The sequence below is a fragment of the Globicephala melas genome, chromosome 2, assembly GCF_963455315.2.
Source record: "Globicephala melas chromosome 2, mGloMel1.2, whole genome shotgun sequence".
Classification (NCBI taxonomy): domain Eukaryota; kingdom Metazoa; phylum Chordata; class Mammalia; order Artiodactyla; family Delphinidae; genus Globicephala; species Globicephala melas.
In genome coordinates, this window is record NC_083315.2 from 152228651 (window position 1) to 152251009 (window position 22359).

Here is a 22359-nt window from a genome sequence, read left to right on the forward strand (position 1 = left end):
GAGAAGCACTTCAACATGTTAAGAAAATCTAATCGTAATAGAGGAGCCAAAGAAGCACATCTGGGTCCCTTTTGTGAACAATGAGACAAAGGATCTGAAACATCCTGTCTCCCAAGAGACGAGGGAGGCCAGCAGGATCTGGCAGGTTTGTACTGTTGGTTGTTTTAAACCCTAGTAAGAATTCAATGTGACCAGTCTTTTTTTTTTTTTTTAATTTATTTTTGTCTGCGTTGGGTCTTCATTGCTGCGTGCCGGCTTTCTCTAGTTGCGACGAGTAGGGGCTACTCTTCGTTGCGGTGTGTGGGCTTCTCATTGCGGTGCCTTGTTGCAGAGCACAGGCTCCAGGTGCACAGGCTTCAGTAGTTGTGGCACACGGGCTCAGTAGTTGTGGCTTGTGGGCTCTAGAGTGCAGGCTCAGTAGTTGTGGCACACGGGCTTAGCTGCTCCACGGCATGTGGGATCTTCCCGGACCAGGGCTTGAACCCATGTCCCCTGCATTGGCAGGCGGATTCTTAACCACTGCAGCACCGGGGAAGCTCTCAACGTGACCAGTCTTGCCTAGCCTAGAACCTTTTACGAGGTAACCCAGAGGAGGAAAAATGGGGCAAAAACAAACATCCAGGTGGCTGGGGCAGCTAAGTTAGAAACAGCTGTGGTGTTCGTGCTGGATGCGTAGCCACGGATGGCTCCTGGTGTCCGGGATGGGAAGAACAGCCAGGTGAGCCAGGACGGCCTACACTGGACCAGAGCGGAGGAGGGTCCTCTCTGATTTCATGGGCCTCTCCTGGCTCTGACACCAGCGGCTCCTGAAATCCTCCCTTTAACAGGGTCAGTGACCCCTCTGTGAGTCTTTCTGCTCACACACAGGTGTTCCCTAAGCCGGCAGCCACCTGCACAGCATCTCTTTCTCCTTTGTACAGTTTGAATAAACACCATTTTATAGCTGATCAACGCCCCAGCCCCTTCAAGGCTCCTTTTCAGCCCCCTTTTCTTTAGTTTCTCTCACCTGTGGCGTGACGTGGTAGCAATTTAGCATGTCACTTGGATTAAAAATGGTGCTGGTTAAGTTCAGTCTGGGTAATAGACAAAGCATTAGGTATAGATTAAATTTAGACAGTGTGTTTAAGTGTCAAGGTAAATTATATTAGGAAGGAGGGGAATTAGTCTGTGAAAACAGACTCTGGGATATCTCTATCTTGTTACTTATTTTTTTTAAGTTTCAGCTAAAACATAATTGAAACATTCCTGTGCTAATCGTATTGAACTCCCCAGACAAGAGACAGGGAAGGGAACTTGGCTCCCACCTAGTGACCCGAGATCCTGGCCTCTCTGACCCTGTGATATTCTAGTTGCACCAGAGTGCTGTTAGACGGTGATCCCGGACCAAACTAATAAACCTCCCTCTAGGTGTGATGTAATTGGAAATATCTGGCTTTCTGAGTTTCCCAGGTAGTGGCTCTGAACACACCTTGTCTCATTCTGCTTCCTGATGTGACTTCCCCAAATGCCAGAAGTGACAGTGGAGTGTGTGGTAAGGGTACCAACTAAGGTAGGGGTCTCTCATAGGTGTAATTCTTGGGACAACTCTGCATTGGATCCCCTTGCAGCAAGTTGCTTGGGGAAGTGGGGTCACTTCCTCTGGCGTAAATGCAATTGATCTATCTGACCAAAGACTTGGAGTGAATGTGCCCCTAAGGTCCTGCTAGCTCTTCCCTGCCTCCTAGGTAACCCTTTACGAGTTTGAGTAAAGATAACCAAGTAAAGATTACCTAACTGATGTTTAGTCTAAACTAAACTCTGCACCCCGGAGCTCTGCCTGCCCAGCAGGGTTAGGTAATCACAAACGCAGTCCAGGGGAGCTTGGCTTGGACTGTAAGCAAGGGCTCCCTACACCCCTCTGCTCTGCTGGGGCTCCAAATTCTTCATCAGACAGAATTTGAAAATAAAGTGCTTTATTGCTGAGGTTCCCAGAGAGTTTCAGGGCAGCTGCCTAGGGGCTAGGACTGAAGTCCCTACTTTTGGAGGCTTTCATGAACAGAGACAGTTGGGATATCAGCATTTCAACCCCGCAGAAGGCAAGAAGGTGTGGTTGCAGAGGGAAGGGGGAGATGAGGGCTGAGGGGAGGCAGGGAAGAGGCACGAGGTGTGCTGGGAGAGCTGATCATAGGCATCTCTTCCCAACTCTGAGCTCAGCGTGTTCAGCGACATCACCTTGGGAGCCTGAAGTGGGCCACAGTGGGAACGTTTACACCACAGAAATTGCCCAAATGCTACAAATTGGGGCTGTCCCCCTGCCACGCCCCCCCCCCCCGGGAGAGCTGATTTACCAGCTCACCCTGCACATGACTCATCCTTCTGGGCTGGTTCTGAACCCACCCCAAGCCTGGCCACTGTGCTCATTCAGGGCGCTGTGATCTCCCAGCCCCACACATTCCTACAACCTGGACAGAACAGAGGTGAGCTGGACAAAGAAAGGGACCAGCATTCACTGATCCGTTCTGCACCTGGATCCTGCCTTGTCTTGGCTGCCACGGCCTGTCTATCCACTTACGGTCCCACTGATGGCCTTCAGCCCTAGACTGAAGTGGTGTCCAATGAAAGGCCGCTCGGGGCTGAGGGGGTGGGCAAGTGGGCCACGTGCGACCGCTCAGCGCTAAGGAGGGCTGCTGGCCCAGGGCTGGTTGGCTGCTGGCCCGCGGGCCGGGATGACGAGACTGGCCCTCACGGCTGGGGCTCTAAGTGACTCACTGCAGGTCCCGGGAATCAGGGTGTGTGGGGAGCCGGGCACACACCTGAGCACAGAGGGAGAGGGAGGACAATGGGTGTCCAGGCTGCGACAGCGCCTCCCAGCGGGCAAGAGGTAAGGCCGCCACAGCTACGCATCTCGGGGCAGCCCCGGGGGCCTTGGGGGCTGAGCTCCCTCCTTTCACCCTGGGCCTTATACACGCTTCAACCTTTTCCCCAACCCCACACCAACACCTGGGGTGCTGACCTCCCCGCCTCAGGTTCAAAGGCAGAGGGCTCGAGGCACCAGACCGGCCTCACCAGGTCTGGGCCAGGCAGGGTGAGCGGCCCGTGAGGAAAGTTCTCCAGCACAGCAGCCCTCATTAGAACTCCTTGGCCTCCTGCAACTGCGCCAGGTATTCCTCCTCGGGGGGGTTGTCCGTGCAGGCCCGGCCATTGTTCGGGGGCCGCACGGCGTGGTAGCGGCTCCAGTCCCCCTTACACAGGATCCAGGGCAGCGTGTCCACCTTGAAGTGCAGCTCGGGCGAGAAGTCGGTGCTGACGAGGTCGGGCGCGCCGGCGCCCTTGCCTCGGGTCAGCAGCCGGCTGCCCGCGTCGTAGCAGCAGTGCTGGGCGGCCAGCGTGCTGCTCTCCCCGGACAGCAGAGAGCGCAGGCAGAAGCGGGCCGTGGGCTGGTACACGTCCAGGCGCTCGCGTGGGCCGCTGGCGTCCCTCCACCGGAAGCTGCGGCCCTGGTGCTCGTCCTGCAGGCTCACGGCGCTGGACACGGCCTCCAGCGGGTACGCACACGGGCAGCTGGGCAGGTCCCGCAGCACCTGGCTCAGGTACTTGGCTAGGAAGTCACTCTTGCAGTTCAGCCACTTCTCGCAGCTGTCCACATCTGCAGAGGGCAGGGGAGCGTGGGAAGGGGACCGGTCAGCCCCTGGGGTGGGGGGGACTGGTCAAGGGCCCATGCACGGAGGGGGAAGGCCTAGGCCCCAGCTGGTGCAAAGCTGTGCCTTGGTAGGGCCGTAGGGTCAGGAGGGGAAGGACCCACACCAGAGCGGGGGGCAGTCTGACGTGGCCACCGCTGTTAACAGATAAGGGCAACCACACACCACCCAGGCAAGCTGAAGCAACAGGCCGTAGCCGAATGGACATCGGCCAAGGGGCTGGAGGAGGGGCCTACAGCCCCTCTGCGGAGCTAGGCCTTGTCCCTTTAGATGCTGGATGGCGGGAAAGATCCTGGGATCGTGGGGAATGAGCTGGGGTGGGTGGGGGCAGGGACAGCAGTTTTAGCCTCTTGGTAAGAAAATGTTTCACTGTTTTCACCACTGGCCCATTCTTGTTCTTAACTTTGCCTTTCTTAGGCTCACTCTGTCTTTCTGGGCCCCCTGTGACCCCTCTGTCTATGCTGCCCTCCACCCCTCTCCCTACCTTGGAAAATGTGGCCTCTTGGAAAATGTGGCCTCTGACCCTGGCCACCCAGAACAAACTGCTCCTCCCTCTTTGCTGCAGACCCTTGGGCCCACTTGGCAGTGCTGTACCTAAGTTGGTTGTGTGTGTCTTTCCGCCGAAGACCTGAGCCCCTTGAGGTCAGGGACTGGGCTTGGCCTTCTGGGAATCCCCTGCCCCACACAGGGCCGGGTGCACCCTCCCGGCTCAGTGAGCTTCTGTGGCGTTGAGCATAGGACCCATCTGCAAGGGGGCTGTGGGCAGCTGCCTGCCTCCTTGTGGGGTGCAAGAGACACAGATGTGGAGTGTGCTGGGGAAAGCGCGGCCCGCTCCAAGCTGCCGGAAGGGGCAGTCCTGGAGCTCTGGACCCTGACCTGTTTTTGAGGGCAACTGCTCCCCAGACAGAGCCTGCCAGGAGCCTCCAAGAGTGACCAGGGAGTGGAAGCCAGAATGTCCCCAGCCTATCCTACTGCCAGGGAGCGTACGCCCCACTAGATGGTCTCCAAGCTCTGGGCTCCCCTCAAGACCTTCTTCCCAGCAGGAATGTCAGGCTGGGAAAGGCCAATGGGCCTGGCTAGGGGGTTTGGAAATGTTACGGTCCCCTTGCTGGGGGGGCTAACCTTCCACCTGGAAGATGTACCCTCTGCCTCAGTGGATGGAGGCAAGATTCCTGCCCGCGCGGTGAGGCTCCACCCTCCCGAGAGAGGTTTCCCCCAAACCCCCAGGGGCAGGGCCTAGCCCCCCACTGACCTGGGCTGAGCATGTCCGTAGAATTGTGGGCCAGGGGCCGCCACCCCTCACTGGGGAAGCCCAAGGGGTCCTTGTCCTCAGCGCCTTTGGGAAGAGAGGAGGCCAGGCTGGTGGTGCCGCAGGGCACCTCTGTGCTCCCGATGGGAGCCCAGCCCTCACTAGGCTCTCGGTGCCCGCGGCATCTGGGACAGGCCTGGCACGGGGCAGGACCACCGTGTGTGTGAGCTTCCTGCCTCCCCTCTCCCAAGCCCACCCTATACAAGGCTTACACGCCCACATTCCCAGGGGACCAAGTCCAGCGTGTAAGCCGCTCCGTCTGCAGGAGCTGCGGCTCATCTCACCAGGACGGGGGGCAGGTCGCAGGCACGGGACTCAGTGGCAGTGCAGGTGTAGCCACAGGGCCGAGTCCTCTGCCGGCTGCCGCTGCCGCAGCTCCCACTGCAGGGAGACCAGGGGCTCCATTCCTCTTGAAGCTGAGTCTGCGTCAAGGCAGGGAGCCAGGGGTGAGGGAGCAGAGCCCACGGGGTGCCTTGCTGCGAATTAGCAGAAGGCACCCCTTCCTTGGGAGGATCCGCCCCGGGCCAGGACGCCCCTAGCGGACGGAGCATGGGCTGAATTTCAGCCCCACTAGTCTGCTCATCTGGGTACCCCTGTGCAGTGAACACCCGGGCAAATGCAGGAGGTGTCACAACTCCCAGCCACCCACTCTGTGCCCACACAGCAACGAAGAGGTAAAGCCACCTGGAGGCCACCTGACCACTGCTGAGGGGACCTTGGGCAAGTCCCCCGACATCTCTGAGCTACAGTTTTTGTGCCAATCAAAACCAAGAGTGACAATACTTCCCTGGCACTGGGGGTATTAAAGAATGTCCCTGCTCCCCACGTCCTGGTCTGAGGGACCCAAAATGCACCATGACAGTACCCACAGGCCTTTGGCTGCATGGGCCTGAGACCCAGGGCTCTCTGTGGAACCCCCAAAGTACTGACACACACACCCAGCTCTCTCCTCGCTTCCCAGGCAGGCCTGAGCAGGCTGGTACCAAGTGTTTAAGGAAAATCAATGGAAGAAAAGCTGAAAGTCATGAAAATTCTGCCTGTTAGCTTACATGACTTTGGTGAAATGGAAAAAGCCTGCTACGACTTAGTCTGAACCAACGATGAGACACCAGGGCTCTGGGGAGAAGTGCTGTAACTGTGTGTGAAACATGTCTGTACCCAGGGAAAATTGAAACTGCAATATGCAAAAATAAAAATGCCTGTCATGGGGCGGGGGACAGGCTTTAGGCGATATTTTCTGAATAGTCTACGTTGTTATGTTGCTTTCTAAAAAAAAAGTAATAGCCAATACTTTATTATGTACTGGCACTTTAAAAGTACTAACTCACGGGCTTCCCTGGTGGCGCAGTGGTTGAGAATCTGCCTGCTAATGCAGGGGACACGGGTTTGAGCCCTGGTCTGGGAGGATCCCACATGCCGCAGAGCAACTAGGCCCGTGAGCCACAACTACTGAGCCTGCGCGTCTGGAGCCTGTGCTCCGCAACAAGAGAGGCCGCCATAGTGAGAGGCCCGCGCACCGTGATGAAGAGTGGCCCCGCTTGGCACAACTAGAGAAAGCCCTCGCACAGAAACGAAGACCCAACACAGCAAAAATAAATAAATTAATTAATAAACTCCTACCCCCAACATCTTAAAAAAAAAAAAGTACTAACTCACTTACTACCCTCTACACCCAATTCTACGTAGTCAGGGTTGTGCCCATGTCCATTTTAGAGAAGAAGGAACTGAGGCCCAGAGAGGTTAACCTGCCCAAGGTCACTCACTGGTAAGCAGCAGACCCAGGGTTCAAAGTCACACAATCTGAAGGTGAGGTCAGTTGTGAGTGGTGGGATTTATAATATTTCTTAATTTGTTGGAAACGGATATGAATATATATATTATTAACAAATATCTGTTCTGCTTAGGGGATCTCAGGGCTGTTGTGAGGGTCAAATGTTTGAAAAACAAACAAACAAACTTTGCAAGCTATGGGTAATGCTTGCCTGATGATGCTGTCTGCACAGGCCTAGGCTCCAGGCCTCCCCAGCTGCCCCTGCCCGGGAAGCTCTCACCCCCATTTCCACTCAGGACCCCCAGGGCCGGGGATGTCAAGATGGGGGAGCTCACCGGAGCTATCAGGCTCCTTGAAGGCCCGGTCCCCGGGGGACAGCCAGCCCCGCTCCCAGCCTCCTGTGGCCCCACTGAACCCATGCTCTTGGTCATCGTCGTCTTCCTCGTCGTGGTCCTCTTGGTCCTCACTCTCACGGTACTCTGGAGGGTAATCCTCCTCTTCCCCCGCGGCTCTGCCCTTGAGACCGGGCCTCCCTTCCTCGCCCTCCAGGTAGCCCCAGAATAGGGGCCAGAAGAGTTCCTTGGCCGGCAGCCAGCTGGGGGCCCCCTGGGACCAGCGATTGCTAGGCTCAGTCAGCAGGTCCATCTCCACCTCAGCCTGGGGGTCCTCCACCACTTCGATGGTCACCTGCAGAGGTACAGACACACCCGGCCAGTGAGGGAGGGCTCAGAGCCAGACTCCAAAGGCAGGGGAGAGGACAAGCCTGGGGGGAGGGGCAGGGGCAGGGGGAGAGGCCCGACCTTTTCTCCAAACCAGCCCATTCTTTTGGTCCACCTTCTTGGTCTCCCCGGGCACAGAGGGTCACAGTGTAAGACCTGGCTGTGCATCAGAATCTGCTGGAGATTCCTGAGCCCCTGACCCCACCCCAGACACGGATTTAACTGGTGTGTGAGGTAGGGCCAGGCGTAGTGGTCCTAACACGTGCCAGGGTGGAGACCCACTCATTTAAGAAAAGCTGGCCTTGAATTCTGGCTCCACCAGCCCACAGGCTGCGCAACTGCTGGGGCCACGGACGGCCCTGAATCTCCATTTCCTCATCCTAGGGCCGGAAAATGAGACCAAATGACAGCAGATCCGCACAGCAGCCCTGGGGAGGCTCTCGCCCACTACATCGTGGACAGGAAAGAAGTAACGTGAAACCATTTATGTGACAGTGAACTTTAAAAACGTCACTTTGGGCTATTACAAAGCGATAGGAGGTCACAGAACAAAATCTGGGGAAAAGAACAAGCAAAATATAAAGAAGAAAATGGAAATCACCCATATTCCATCTCAGGTAACATTTTGGTGATTAACCTTCCAAGTTTAGATATATAGACACACACACACACACACACACACACTTTTAAACAACTTTAGAATGTTGTGTGTTCTATATTTTTGTGACCTGTTTTCTCTTTTGGTGAAAGTGTTTTGTAAGCTATAGATGGTACACAAAATGCAGGAATTATTGTCATTAGGGATTCGGGACTGATGGTGGAGTATGTAAACTGGAATTCCATCAACCCCTCTAGTTTTCTTTCCCATAAAGCCCCTCTGGTGGGCAGGCCACCACCCACTGCTCCACAGGCAGGGCGGGGGCTGTCACCTTCTCCGACCTGCACAGGACCCCTGCCCTCCAAGCAATACCGGATGGGACGCCTGACTTCAGAGCTGAGCTCTTCAGCCCAGCTTCTCTCCAGGTGTCCACTGGGCCCACGGCCCCCCCGTAGCTCTCACCTGGATATTGGGGTTTGGGGCACTCAAGTCTGTGTTGGCCAATCCCGGCAGCTTCTGCAGCTCCAGCAGCAAGGGAGCGTCCTCCAGGGTCCCGGGCAAGGAGGTCTTGTCCAGGGTCAGGGCTGCTGGCTCAGTGAGAGCCCAGCGTCTGTGTCGGCGCAGCCCTGCCTGGAGGCGGGCTCTGGAGAGCAGAGGGGGCTCCTCTTCTCTAGGAGAGCTGGGGTCTGGGTAGGCCGAGACCTGAGGGAGAGATGGGAGGGAGGGGTGCCTGAGGTCAGCACCCATGAGAACCCGGAAAAGGCTGGTGGGGGGCGGGAGCAGGGGGAGATTCGGGAGCCCTGGGAGCAGACCAGGTCACAAACTTGCCTGGAGACCGTGTATCCAAACGTGTCTGCTTTAACACCTCAGAGGGTGGACGGCGTCCACAAAGCGCTCGGGCAAATGATGCCAGCGCGAGGCATGAGAAGGAGGGTTCAAGTCAGGTTTCTACACATGGAAGAAACACAGTCCAACCTGCTCATTTCACAGATGAACAAACTGAGGCCCAGAGGGGAAGTGAGATGTTCAAGGCAGTGGCTCCAAAGTGCAGTTTGCAGACACTTGCCTCAGAATCCCCCAGGGCCCTTGTCAGAGAACAGACACCCAGGCCCTCCCACGTCAGGGCAGGAAGGCTCAGGAAGGCCGACAGGGGCGTGGGCAGCAGACCCAGGCCCTTCCCCTCAGCACACTCCCCTGCCACCTGGCCTTCCCAAGCCAGCCGTGCGGGGGCTGTATTTCTTGGCATCCCCAACCATAGCAACCTTCCTCCGCCTGCTCACGTGGGGCCCCGCCCCTTTTCCTATTCCAGGCTGCTTGTGTGGCCGTCTGTCTGCCAGTGAATCCCCTCCACCAGCCAGTGCCATGAGGTCCACACTGGGACTGTCCTTGATGCAGCTCAAATAGTAAGTGAAAGCAGTCCTGGATGTCTCTGACTCTTGCTCTGGCCTTCCCTGCTCAGACGGTGGAGCACTGGGTCGGCACCTACCTCCAGGCTGCAGCCATCGCCCAGGTCTCTACACCAGGGCAGGAAGAGCCCTGTCCAGGGCTGCCTGGTGAGCCTCAGGGGCCAGGAGCCTGTGGACCCTGCCTCACCCAGGCCACAGCCTTGAGCCCACCTCCCGCCTCATGCCTCGGACAGTGTGGTACGGCTGAAAAACATGGGTCTGGAGAGTCAGATCAGCTTGGGTTCAAATCGCAGCTCTCCTTCTCACTTGCTCATTCAATTTGATGATTTCCCATCAACAAAATGAGAATAATAATTCCTATCTGGAAGGATTGTCAGAATTTTCTTTATCAAACACTTCCACAGCATCCACTGTGGCAGGCACTATTCTAAACACTTAAATCACTCGTTTAATCCTCCCAACAACCCTCAGAGGTAAGGGCTAGCTGTCATCTCCATTTTGATCATGAAAACTAAGGCACAGAAAAGGCAAGTAACTTGCCTGAGGTCACACAGACATTTACTGTTAGAAGCAGGATTTGAACCGGGCAGCCAGAGCTCACACTCTTCATCAGCATGCTCCAACACTGCAGGTGGGAGCGCTGAGAGTCTACTTCACAAATCAGGGGCTGAATCAGTCTTGTTTCTCATGTCTCTCCCCTTTGACCCCCTCCTTCTGTGGTCCCCAGAGGCCTGGCTCCAAGGCTCCTGCACTGGGACTTCCCTGGTGGTCCAGTGGTTAAGACTCCACGCTTCCACTGCAGGGAGCACGGGTTCGATCCCTGGTCAAGGAACTAAGATCCCGCATGCCATGTGGCGCAGCCAACAAAACAAAACAAAACAAAAAACAGAACCAAAACAAACAAGGCTGCTGCACTAAACACCTGGTCCCAGGGCAGCCGTGGGCCCATCTCAACCGGGGCCGAGTCTCTCGATGAGTGAAAGTGTTCTGGTCCAGATAGCTGGGACGGATGAGCAGAAGATGGATAGATGAGTAATGGAACAACACAACCCCTTCTCTGGCCAATCCTGGAGGCCTGGAGCATCCCCAGATGCCACCTTCCTAGCAGTTCCCACCCATCATTCCACGGAAGCCCTAACTGTCCCTGCGACTTTGCTCAGCAGTTCCTCTGTCTGCAGCCTCTGGGCACAGAAACAGGCAGACTTGGGGCAGCAGCAGTTCAGGGTCTGCAGCCTTTCTAGCTGATTTAGATACCCCAGCCTCCTGGGCACAAACACCAGGTTTCATCTGCGGACATTTGGCAATGACATTTGTAGTTGTCACAGCTGGGGCGGGGAAGGGGGTGCTACTGGCATCTAGTGGGTAGAAACCAGAAATCTTAACAATGCATACATAGCACAACCTCACAGCAAGGATTATCCAGCCCAGAATGTCAACAGTGCTGCAGTTAAGAGACCCTGCTCTAGAGTCAGGCTGCCTGCGTCCGAATGCCCGTGGTGTCCTGGCTTCTGACCTGTGGGACCCTGGCAGGTGACATAACCTCTGTGAGCGTCCTCATCTGTAAAATGGAAACGGTGATGGGACAGAGCTGGTACTGAGCAGGCATTCAAAGTGTCCGTTTCCAGCCCTCCCCACCCTGGTGCCCAATCGGACCAGACGATGAGCAGAGACCACAGAAAGCCCTGGCTCAACATCACAGCCATACACACCACCCTTCCTCTCTTGGAGCCTCCTGCCCTGTGTGTCAGCCCCTGGGAAACTCCCCGGAGCGGAGGGGGACATCTGATCTTAGTTTGGGTTCCCTGAGAAGCCGACCCTGAGACAAAGATTCCAGGGCAAGTGGTTCCTTTGGAAAGTGATCCCTGGAGACACCAGCAGGGAGTGAGGCGGCAAGTCAGGGAGGGAGGCAGCTAGTAAAGAATGCTCCACGAAGCCAGTGACCACGGTGCACAACTGGAGCACATCCCACTGGGCGCCTCAGTTATGCCATCGGTCATCGGCTGAGGGAGGCTGGGTGCGGGAGAGGATGGGCACTCCGGGCGCTTCGGGCTGGCCGTGCACAGCTCAGAGCAGGCCCTAGTGCCAGCAAAAGCCCTCAGGCAACTGGAAGTGAGGCCTGCAGGGATGTGGGCAGAGCACTCAGAGCCCTGACGTGTAAGCACCGTCTGAGCGCATCTTCCGTACCGTGCCTGGACCAGGCCCTTTACATACCTTCTGACACTTACTCCAGCTAGGGTGTAAGCTCCGTGCAGGTAGAAATGTTTGTCTGCTTTGTTCACGCTGTATCGCGTGCCTAGCACAGTGCCTGGCACGCTACAGGCGCTCAGTAAATCATTTCTGAGTGATTGAATGAATGCCAGCAATGATGAGGGGTGAGTGTGACTATCTCTGTGTTAACGATGAGGCTGTGGAGGCTCAGAGAGGGTAAGGGGTTTCCATAAGGTCTCACAGGTTACACTATGGGAGCTTAGGCTCAAACTCAGCTCTGCCGGATCTCAACGCCCAGGCATCGGTGCACACGCGCCTGCGCAGACACTCAGGCCAATTACCCCTCAAGCGCAACCCCCTCTGCGTTCAAAAAGCGCTTCGGCTTTCATCTTCTTGTCCGGCCCCGAAGGTGGTGGTAACGAGTGCAGGCTGGAGGCCACATCACCTGGGATCAAACCCCAACTTGGACACCTACTGGCTATATGACCGTGGGCAGGTTACTTAATCTGCCTTAGTTTCTCCTCCTGTAAATTAGGGAAACGGCCGGCCATCCCTGTCTCATAGGGCTGTTGAGTTAGAACGGCGCCTGGCACATGCAGTGAGTGTTACCTAGAGGTGGTGATAGATAGTTCTCAGAGAGAGAGCGGGCAGCACCCCTCTCACCAGCACGGTGTTGGTTCTTTACATCTTACTTGGTTTGAAGACCGCCCCCCTCCACTACTGATGCAGATCGCTGGGCGGTGTATTTCCATGACATTCTGAAGCAACTTCGGAGGCTCCCGCCTGTTTAAGAACACCTGCCCTATCCCACGGGACCACCTCCCACATCTTTTATGCTTAAATGTGGAGTTTCACACGTGTACAAATACACAGCTCCATTCTTTTGGGGATGGTGTCATTACCCAGATAAACATGAGATATATAGATATACACCAAGATATGTCCCCACCATTCATTCTCTCTCTCTCTCTCTCTCATACACACACACACACACACACACACACACACACACACACACACACACACAAACACGGGCCCACGCACATGCTCCCAGGCTGGGCAGGGCAGCCCTGACCCATGTGTTTCCAGTTAACATAATAGCCCCCCCACCCACAAACCCTTACTGCATTGCTTGAGCATTGCCTGCTAACCTGCTTCAGCTCCCCTCACAGTCCCCCCACTCTCCCTTCTCCCCTCTGCCTCCTCTCAGGGGTCAGGAACTTGTTCTGGATAATGAAATCAAGTTGCCAGGTGCAGTCCAGCATCTCTCCTCCGCGCAGCCACTGCTGAGGTCTGGGTGCATCCCTACAGAGCCCGGCTGCACACACGGTCACCACGGCTTCCCGGAGGTGCTGGCGCCCCATCATTCAAAGGCGGTTGCTTCTCCAGACAGGCCAGAGGACCACCGGCAGAGGAGTGGGGTTGGATGTCACCCTCCTCACTGGTGTGCGCTGTTCTAACCCAGCCCACCCTGGCCTGGGAGGGAGACCTACCTCAGAGCACACCCTCCAAGCACCAGGGCTGGCTTCATGCTGTGTGACCTGTGCACTTGTACAGCACGCTGCACAGGGTTTACTGCTCTGCTGTTGCCATCTTGAAATGCTTAGAGACCCCACGTTTTCATTCTGCACTGGGCCCCATGAACTACGAAGCCAGTGCTGTCGAGCACCCTGCAGGTACGGACCCAATGAATCCTCACAACCACGAGGTGCCAGCATCACCCTCACTTCCTGGAGGAGGCAGCCGAGGATCCGAGAGGTGGAGGAACTTGCTCAGGGTTACACGGGGGGCTGGCAGACCAGGTTTTGAGGCAGATGATCTGGCTAGAGAGCCTGTGCTCTTAATCCCTGTGCTTTGCCAGCTCCGGGCAGGGGCAGCACCTTCCAGTTCACTGCCTGCCACTGTGGGGTGCGGAATGTGTCGAATGAACAAAACACTAGGACAGGATGTTCTGCTTTTCATATTCATCCTTCCCGTTGATCCTCATAACAACCAAGTGAGGTGAGAAGGGCAGGGACGATTAGGAGACTGAGATCCAGTGAGGCTGGGACTTGCCTGGGACCACTGAGCAGCCCAGCCTCCAGGTCTCAGTTCCTGACCTTCCTTCTCTCCCTCAACCACCTTTCCAGTGGTTCCGACCTCTCAGAGGGAGAAGAATGGGCTGGAGGGAGAACAAAGTTCACAGTCAAGAGGCGGGAAGGTGCCCAGCTGCAGGAGGTGGCGGAGGGCAGGGCCACAGGCTCGCCTCACACAGACCTGGGTTCCAGTTCCCCTTCTGTCAGTTGCTCACTGATTAGGCCAGAAAGACCCCAACCAAAGAAGGCCTATCTTCAGAAAAATACCTGCTTCTCGGTGCCACCCACCTGGCAGATGAGACCTTTCAACCCACCATGCCCCTCCTGCAGTCCAGGCCCTGCTGCCAGGTAACTGGCTGGATGACGCACCAGGACTGAAGTGCTGCCTAAGTACCCCTACCACGTGCATGACGCTGACCCGGGTTTGGGGAGCTCCTTCCTCTGTGTTTAGTCCTTCATCTCAGCCTGCACCCTCACAAAGTACTTCCTCCCATGGCAGCTGAATCCCTGCTGCCACAGCATGAAATGTGCCCAGCTCTGCCCCGTGGGGGAATCCTTCCTGCGGGACAGTCCTTGAAGCCGAGGAGCTGCCCTCTATCAATTCTTCTCTCTTGCCTAGTTCTAAGCTCCATTACCCTCTTGTGGCTGCAAGTCCCCAGCTCCCCTCCGCCCTGCCCCAGGGTCTTCCCTTGCTGGCCTAGGAGGTGGTGAGTGCCAGGGTTAGGTGCCCAGGGGCTGGAGAATTAAGCAAAGCTGGGTTTGGACCCTGGCTTAGTTATTGGACCCATTGTCAGTTTCCTTGTCCTTCAAATGAGGACAACAAGACTATAGGAACACAAAATGCCCTGCAGCTGTTTGGGTGGTGTTCTGATCCCGACTAGAATAGAAGATACCCAAGGCAGAGCTGTATCATTCTTTGCTCGTCCAGCACCCAACAAATTGCGTGGCTCCAGCCCCTTGTAACGACGAGGCCACCCACGCGGACAGTGCTTTCTCACCCTGCATGCCACCCAACAAAGTGGGTTCTCATTCCCACTCGACTGTGGGAGTAAACTGAGGCTCAGCAACAGGCCTGCCCGGAGAGAGGATGGCATATTTTGCTCACGATAGTAATGATTTCAAGACTTTAGATGAGCAGGCTGGAGCATGACACGCAAAGGTCTCAGTGTAGCTCTGGAAAGACAGACCTGGCTCCCAATCCCAGTGAGGCTTACCGTCTCTGTGCCTCGATTGTTTTCATCTGGAAAATGGGAATGATGCCCATGTCAGATATTTGACAATGAAATGACATCATGTTAAGTACTTTGCACTGAGTCTGTCAGGCCCAAGCGATGCTTACTGCCCTGCAGTCATCCTACACCTTTGGATCCAGGGGGGGTTTATGTTCCTCAGCTTCTTCACAAAGCCCCCTGGGCTGGTCAGTGATGTCTGACACATCACCAAGGCCCTAGAATAGCAGTGCGCACTCTCTCAACATGATTCCTCAGCTCACACCTTCGACGTGCGACTGCTTTAGCCCACATCATTCACACATGGGAAACGACGTTTGAGCTGGACGGGACCATGGAGGTGACTTAGCCCCTCCTTTCAAATGTCAGGAAATTGTCCAAGGGGAGTCACACATGAGTTAATAACCAGCTGGGACCGGAACCCCAGGCCTCGGGCTCCAAGCTCTGTTTTTCCTCCATGCCGGTAATTTGTTTGAAAATGTTTCTGAGGGCTCTGCCAGGCTCTGTACCAGGGCTGGGGATGTGACTTTGGCTCTGAAGTAACTCATCCTCTGGGCTGGCCTTGGGGGAAGATCTGGCAAACATACTAAAAATAATTACAATCAAAGGGGTAAGTAAAAATGTATTTATGCCAATTCAGTTCATTTTATTTTCCATTGTCATCTCCACTGAGGAAGTGGACTGGCCAGAGGCTGTTCAGTTCCTCTAGATTTGTCCTCAGCTGTGGTTCCTAACAACGGGCAGGAAGAGTGGGTATCCCACAGGAAATGACGTCTGGCTCTGGGCAGCGGGTGCTACAGGCATCTAGTGGGTAGAGGCCAGAGATGCCGCTAAACATCCTACAATGCTACAACTCACAACAAAGAAGTGTGTAACCCCAGGATGATGGTAGTGCGGAGGTTGAGAACGCCTGGTCTACAGGACGTACTCTCAACAGGGGCAAAAATTAGATCTTGGAGGAGGAGGCAAAAAAATCTAAGTATTATTGCAAAACAATGGTTTGTAACACTCCAAAGGGCATTAGTGCATGAATAGAGAGCATATCTGTGGTATTAAAATTTCATGGGGGAGGCACTTAGAACAAATAGAGTCTAAAAATCTCCTTAGGAGGGAGGGCAGTCATGAAAAAAAGATGGACAAACAAGGGTCCACAGAGACCACCCCCCCCCTCAAATGCAGGGGACGTGCTTTCTTCCCGTTGCCTCTGGAGGGCTTCAGCAGCCTGGGCACTGACAGGGCCCCAAGCTCAGGCTCTCGCCCACTTCACTGCTCTCCTGCACCCGCCTCAGGCCCTGAGTGTCCTCATCTGGAAAATGAGAAGAGCCACTGCGGCCTCCCCCTAGAATTGCTCCGTGCACTGAGAGGCCAGGACCCCCTGCCACACAGGCCTGCTCCTGTGAACCCTGCAACAAGTCTGGCGGGCTTTGTCCCCATGGGGATGAGTCCGCTGTGGTCCAGGAGGGAACGGCTGGACCGTTGACCCCTGGCGACGGGAGACGCGGGTTTTGACAGACGGTGATTTCTCTTCGTGTCTAAACTACTCTTGGTCTCACTCCTCTGTCTTCAGTCGCCCGCAAAAGCCCACTCACAGCCCCTCCGCACCCCCAGAAAGCGCTCCTCTACCTCTTACCGACCTCTTCTGCTTGTTCAAGTACCTAATGATATAAAGGTCCCACCCAGCAAGTTGGAGGCCCCCACTTACTACCTCACCTTCTCTCAATTCACACCCTAAAGGACCCAAATCCTTTGAAGATTTGATTGAAGAGGCTGCACCAGGGGCTCACTTCGCCGCTGGAACCTCAGCAACACCCGCCCGCCACTCCGCAAAGCGCTGCGGTCCTTGAGCATCCTCCGGACTCCTCTCGGAGCGCGCACCTGAACCTCATGGCTGCAGGAGAGGTTCGCTCAGGGCGAGGCAGCCGCGGGGACGCGGCGGGCGGATGGGAAAGGAAGCCGGGAGGCTGCAGGGTGTCTGCGCACCAAACTCAGCACAGAAGTAACGTTTCTCCCTAGGGTGACCTGCTTCACAGCCCGGGGGTGTTTTCCGCAGGTCCGGCGCACCTGGCCACCGCCCGATGCCCGCCGACGTCCGGGCCGGTCCCGCCCCTCGCACTCGGGGGCCACCACTCGCGTCCCGGTCCTGCTCCCCGCGCGGCCAGAGCTGCGGGCCGGGGGAGCAGGAACCCAGCGCGCCGCAGCCCGCGCCGCGCCGCTCACCTCCGCCAGCCTCACGTGGCTCCAGCCGGGGCCCCGCGGCTTCCGCAGGGGGAGCGCTCGCACCGCGGCCAGCAGCGCGGTCAGCAGCACCACGCAGAGGGGGAGCGCCGCGCTGCCGGGGAGTCGAGGCATCCTCTCCCTCCCGAGGCTGCTCCGCCTGGCGCCTTCGCGCCTCCCGGGCCGCTCCGGCGAGTCGGTTGACGCCGGGCCTCGCCTCCTCCGGGGGCGGGAGCGCTGGGACGGCGGCGCAGGCCCGGCAGCGCCAGCGCTCAGGGCTCGGGAGGGGAGCTCCGGCGGCCGCGGGGGCGCGCGGGGCGGGGGCGCGCGGCTCTCCTCTCTTTCTCTCTCTCTCCTCTGTCTCTCTTCTCTCTCTCTCTCTTCTCTCTCTTCTCTCTCTTTTCTCTCTGTCTTCTCTCTCTTCTCTATCTACTCTCTCCTCTCTCTTCTCTGTCTCTCTGTCTTTTCTCTCTCTCCTCTCCTCTCTCTTCTCTCTCCTCTCTCTCTCTCTTCTCTCTCTCTCCCTCTCTCTCTCCCTGGCCCGGCGTGGGCGCCCGGGCTGCTCTCGGGTCGGCGCTCGGGGTGTCCCCCGCCCTCCCCGGAGGGGTGGCCCCTCGCGCTCCCGGACAAGTCTTGGCCCAGCGGGCGGCTCCCTTTGATCTGGCCGCCTCCCCGCCCTGAGTGCCCGCCGCTGTCGCCGGCGCAGCCCCAAGCGAATTCCTGTTCGGGGAAAGTCGCAGCCCGCCTGCCGGCGCTCTCCAGTCCAACTGTGCGACTCCTGCGGGGTCCTGAGGGCGACGCCGGGGCTCACCGACCGCCAGAGCCTCGCGGGCTAGGGATGCGCCGCAGCCCAACGCGGGAGCCTTCAGCTCTTGGGCAAATGTGCACCAAGGTAGGGTGGCTTGGGGAGGAAGGCCTGGAAGTAACTCCCCCAAGGCTCTTCCAGCTCCCCTGCTGGAGGTGGAGACTCGAAAAAACACCTGCCACTCTGCACCCAATTTCCCAGCACTTCAAGAGCCAGGAGAGAGCTGAGACTCAGATGTGAGGATAAAGTCCCGGAAGGACAGCAGCTAGCCACGTTTGAAGGAGTGGTCAGAGATCCTGCCCTGCCACTGGGTGTCACCTAGTTTCATCCTGGGTAAAACAGTGGGGCCACCCACTCCCTCCAGAGGGACACTCGTGCAGTGACCCTCCCGTGTAGGGCGTGCGGTCATGAAATAAAACCTCAGCTTATGATAATGATCAGGAACTATGAGTGGCAGTGACGATTTTCATGGCTGGGGGCTGTTAGGGACTGTGAGCTCCGTGACACAGGGCAGGTGGGGTTTGGACAGGTAGGTGAGGAGCAGTCAGAAGGCATTATTAGGAAGATGCCTACCCAGGGGCCACATGGAGGAACACAAAGGCTTCCTGGTTTCTGGGCAGGGACAGCAGATCCCTGGAAGTGCTGGGAAGGATGCCAGAAACCTGGCCATAGGGTAAAATTTGGGATCTGGGTTTAGCCTTAGAAACTCTTAGGAGACTAAGCACATTTCTGAGAAACCATTCCTATCCCTAACAGCACTGCCCAGGACTCTGCAGTTGTTGTTGTTGTTGTTTTAATAAATTTATTTATTTTTGGCTGCATTGGGTCTTCGTTGCTGCGTGCGGGCTTTTCTCTAGTTGCGTCGAGGGGGGCTACTCTTTGTTGCGGTGCGCGGGCTTCTCATTGTGGTGGCTTCTCTTGTTGTGGAGCACGGGCTCTAGGCGCACTGTCTTCAGTAGTTGTGGCATGGGGCTCTCCCTCGCCGGCTCTAGAGCGCAGGCTCAGTAGTTGTGGCGAACGGGCTTAGTTGTTCCGCGGCATGTGGAATCTTCCTGGACCAGGGCTCGAACCCATGTCCCCGGCATTGGCGGGCGGATTCTTAACCACTGTGCCACCAGGGAAGTCCTTCTGCGGTGTTTTGAATAGTGCATCACAGGCGTTAGTTACAATGCCGATCTGGAGTCCGCCACAGGGTTTGAACCTTGCTTCTATCATTTACTAAGAAGGTGATATTATTGGGCAAATTCTTTGACCCCTTGGTGGGTGCTTTTGTCATCTATAAAAGTGTGGGGTGTAGGGAGGGGCTACCCACCTCACAGATGTGAGGAGTAAATAAGAATCTAAGGACTTATATTAGGATGAACTACATGAAGTTGCCACTTCTGGGTCAAAAGGGTCAAATGTTGGCAATTTCATGTGGTTCAGCCTAATAAGATGTCTGGTACATGCTAAACACTCAAATATTAGCCCAAAGAAACCTAGCATTTGAGCAACCTGCTACGCCATACTGCTTTTACTAAATGCGAGGCCACTGTGTTCTTTGTTTTTTAGGATTTTTTTTTTTTGTAAAACTATTTTCACATCCAGTCGAATATTTTGTCTTTTCATCAAACTTTTGAACCTTCCCCCAGATTAAACATGAAGTTTGAAAATAAGGAATTCATTCATTCATGTGTATCTGTCTCCAAGTCAGTAACTACTGCTAATGGGAGCCCTTCCCCTTACCTGGCCAGCTATAATAGCCTCCCGATTAGTCCTGCTGTATCTACTCGTTCTCACTCTCTCCTCCCCAAATGCTGTTGGTTATTCTTTTCTTTTTCTAATCAACTTTATTGAGATATAACTTACATAAAATAAACACACCTATTTTAATTGTACAGTTCAATGAGTTTTGACAAATGTATACATCCAGTTAATTACCACCACCATCATGACTTAGAAATTTCTCATCACTCCAATATCCTTCTGTGCACTGCAGGAAAAATAAATATGCTTCAGTGGAAAATAATGTATTGTCTACATACAGTGCATCCTTTTAAGTTATCTGATTCTAGTCTTTCATTGTCTTGGGGCTGTTTTACAACTTTGTAGGTTGTAAGTAACTAATAGCAAAGCAAAATACTTCTTGTCTATATAAATGCAAATTCTGTCCTGTTCTGTGGAGGTTCCATTGACCTCCCTCCTGCTGTGTGGAAGAAATCAGTTTTGTCTTCATTTGTACATTCACTTCAGTATTCCTGACCTATAAAGTTTCTGTTTTTCAATATCTCCTTTGAATTGGCTGTAATACCCTTAACAGTTTTCTCATTAATGAGTTAAATAAAATCTTTCATTTTTACATCTGTAAGAGAGTCATGATTTTATTCGTTTTTGAAAATTATCTTTTAACAGTCCCTTTGTACAGTTAATCCCTACCTCCCTACCCTTGGCTCCTGGTAAGCACTTCTCCACTCTGTCATCATAGGTTAGTCTTGCCTTTTTAGATGTTTGTATCAGTGTAGTCACATTCATGTATTCTTTTGTTTGGCTTCTTTCTTTGAGCATGGTTTTGAGGTTCATCCATCTAGTTGTAGGTGTCAGTAATTTGTTCCTTTTCACAGCTGAGTAGTATTCATCATATGACCATTCTGCTGCTTTTCCCATGAACTATGATAGCATTTGGATTGTTTCCAGGTTGGGGCTATTACGAATAAAGGAGCTATGAATATTCAAGTGCCAATTCTCTTGTGGACATGCTTTCACTTCTCTTGGGTGAAATTGGTGTCAAAAACCTGCCAAATTGTTTTCTCCAACGGCTGTACCATTTTGCATTCCCACCTTTGGCAACACTTGGTATTGTAATTTTTTTTTTTTAGTAATCTTTTATTTATTTATATATTTATTTTTGACTGTGTTGGGTCTTCGTTTCTGTGCAAGGGCTTTCTCTAGTTGTGGCAAGCGGGGGCCACTCTTCATCGTGGTGCGCGGGCCTCAAGCGGGGGCCACTCTTCATCGCGGTGTGCGGGCCTCTTCACTATCATGGCCTCTCTTGTTGCGGAGCACAGGCTCCAGACGCGCAGGCTCAGTAGTTGTGGCTCACGGGCCTAGCTGCTCCGCGGTATGTGGGATCTTTCCAGACCAGGGCTCGAACCCGTGTACCCTGCATTAGCAGGCAGATTCTCAACCACTGTGCCACCAGGGAAGCCCTGTAATTCTTTTTCTATTTAGCCATTCTAGAGGGTGGGTGAGTAGTAGAATTTTATTGCAATTTTAATTGGCCTTTCCTTAATGACCAATGATATTGAGCATTTTTGCATGTGTTTATTGGCCATTAGTATACTTCCTTTTGTGAAGTGTCTGTTCAAATCTTCTGCCAATTTTTAATTTCATAATCTTGCCTTATTGAGCTTTAAGGACTCTTTATATATTCTAAACAGAGAGCCTTTGTCGGATATATGTACTCTGGACATTTTATCCCAGTCTGCAAACTACATTGTCTTCTGAAATTTTCATTCTGATAAAGTCCAGTTTATCAGTTTTTTTCAGTCATGCTTTTTGTGTCTGAAGAAATCATTGCCACCTAACCCAAAGTCACCGATTTTCTTTTATATTTTCTCCAAGGAGTTTCATATTTTTTTATTTTTTATGCTCAGGTCTATGATTTGAGTCAACTGTGGTATGTGACGTAAGGTTGAAGGTCCTTTCCCCATTTAATTAACTTGGCACTTTTGTCAAAAATCAGCTAACCATACACATGTGGGTCTATTTCTGGACTCCCTATTCTGTTTTATTGTTCTATATGACTAATCTAATGCCAGTTGCAGTCTTGGTTACTGTAGCTTTGTACAAAGTTTTGAAATCAGGTAGTATAAGTTTCTTTACAAAATTGTTTTGACTATTCTAGGTCCTTTGCATTTCCACATAAATTTTATCAACTTGTCATTGTCTACAAAAAAGCATGCTAATGGGTATTTTTTTTTTAATTTTTAAAAATTTATCTTATTTAGTTTTGGCTGCGTTGGGTCTTTGTTGCTGCGCATGGTCTTTCTCTCGTTCTGGCGAGCAGGGGCTACTCTTCGTTGTGGTGCATGGGCTTCTCATTGTGGTGGCTTCTCTTGTTGTGGAGCACGGGCTCTAGGCACGCAGGCTTCAGTAGTTGCGGCACGTGGGCTCAGTAGTTGTGGCTCGCGGGCTCTAGAGCGCAGGCTCAGTAGTCGTGGTGCACGGGCTTAGTTGCTCCGCGGCATGTGGGATCTTCCCGGACCTGGGCTCAAACCCATGTCCCCTGAACTGGCAGGTGGATTCTTAACCACTGCGCCACCAGCAAAGTCCCAAATGGGTATTTATTTTTTCAATGCTTACAACTTTT

The 22359-nt window shown here is 54.2% G+C and overlaps 1 protein-coding gene across 2 annotated transcripts; it reads right to left on the reverse strand.

Moving 5' to 3' along the window:
• Positions 1-258: 258 nt before the first annotated feature.
• On the reverse strand, positions 259-18191 carry ISM2 (isthmin 2). Of its 2 annotated transcripts, XM_030831894.3 has the most exons (5): positions 17210-18190; positions 8537-8776; positions 7093-7444; positions 4930-5013; positions 259-3625 (listed from the first exon to the last, which is right to left on the reverse strand). In XM_030831894.3, the coding sequence occupies exons 1-5, from the start codon at positions 17339-17341 to the stop codon at positions 3108-3110; spliced, it is 1326 nt and encodes a 441-aa protein (XP_030687754.1). In that variant the 5' UTR covers positions 17342-18190; the 3' UTR covers positions 259-3107. The 2 variants fall into 2 exon arrangements, with proteins under 2 accessions (XP_030687754.1, XP_030687755.1); XM_030831895.3 differs by lacking the exon at positions 4930-5013 and having other exon boundaries at positions 17210-18191.
• Between the last annotated feature and the right edge of the window lie 4168 nt (positions 18192-22359).

Bases quoted from the DNA above. Each gene is read 5' to 3' on its own strand.
- ISM2 (XM_030831894.3), bottom strand. From the start codon at position 17,341: ATGCCTCGACTCCCCGGCAGCGCGGCGCTCCCCCTCTGCGTGGTGCTG. The intron at 8,777-17,209 runs GTGAGCGGCGCG...TCTCTCCCTCAG, and splicing joins GCCACGTGAGGCTGGCGGAG to GTCTCGGCCTACCCAGACCC. The intron at 7,445-8,536 runs GTGAGAGCTACG...GTACCTCTGCAG, and splicing joins CCCCAAACCCCAATATCCAG to GTGACCATCGAAGTGGTGGA.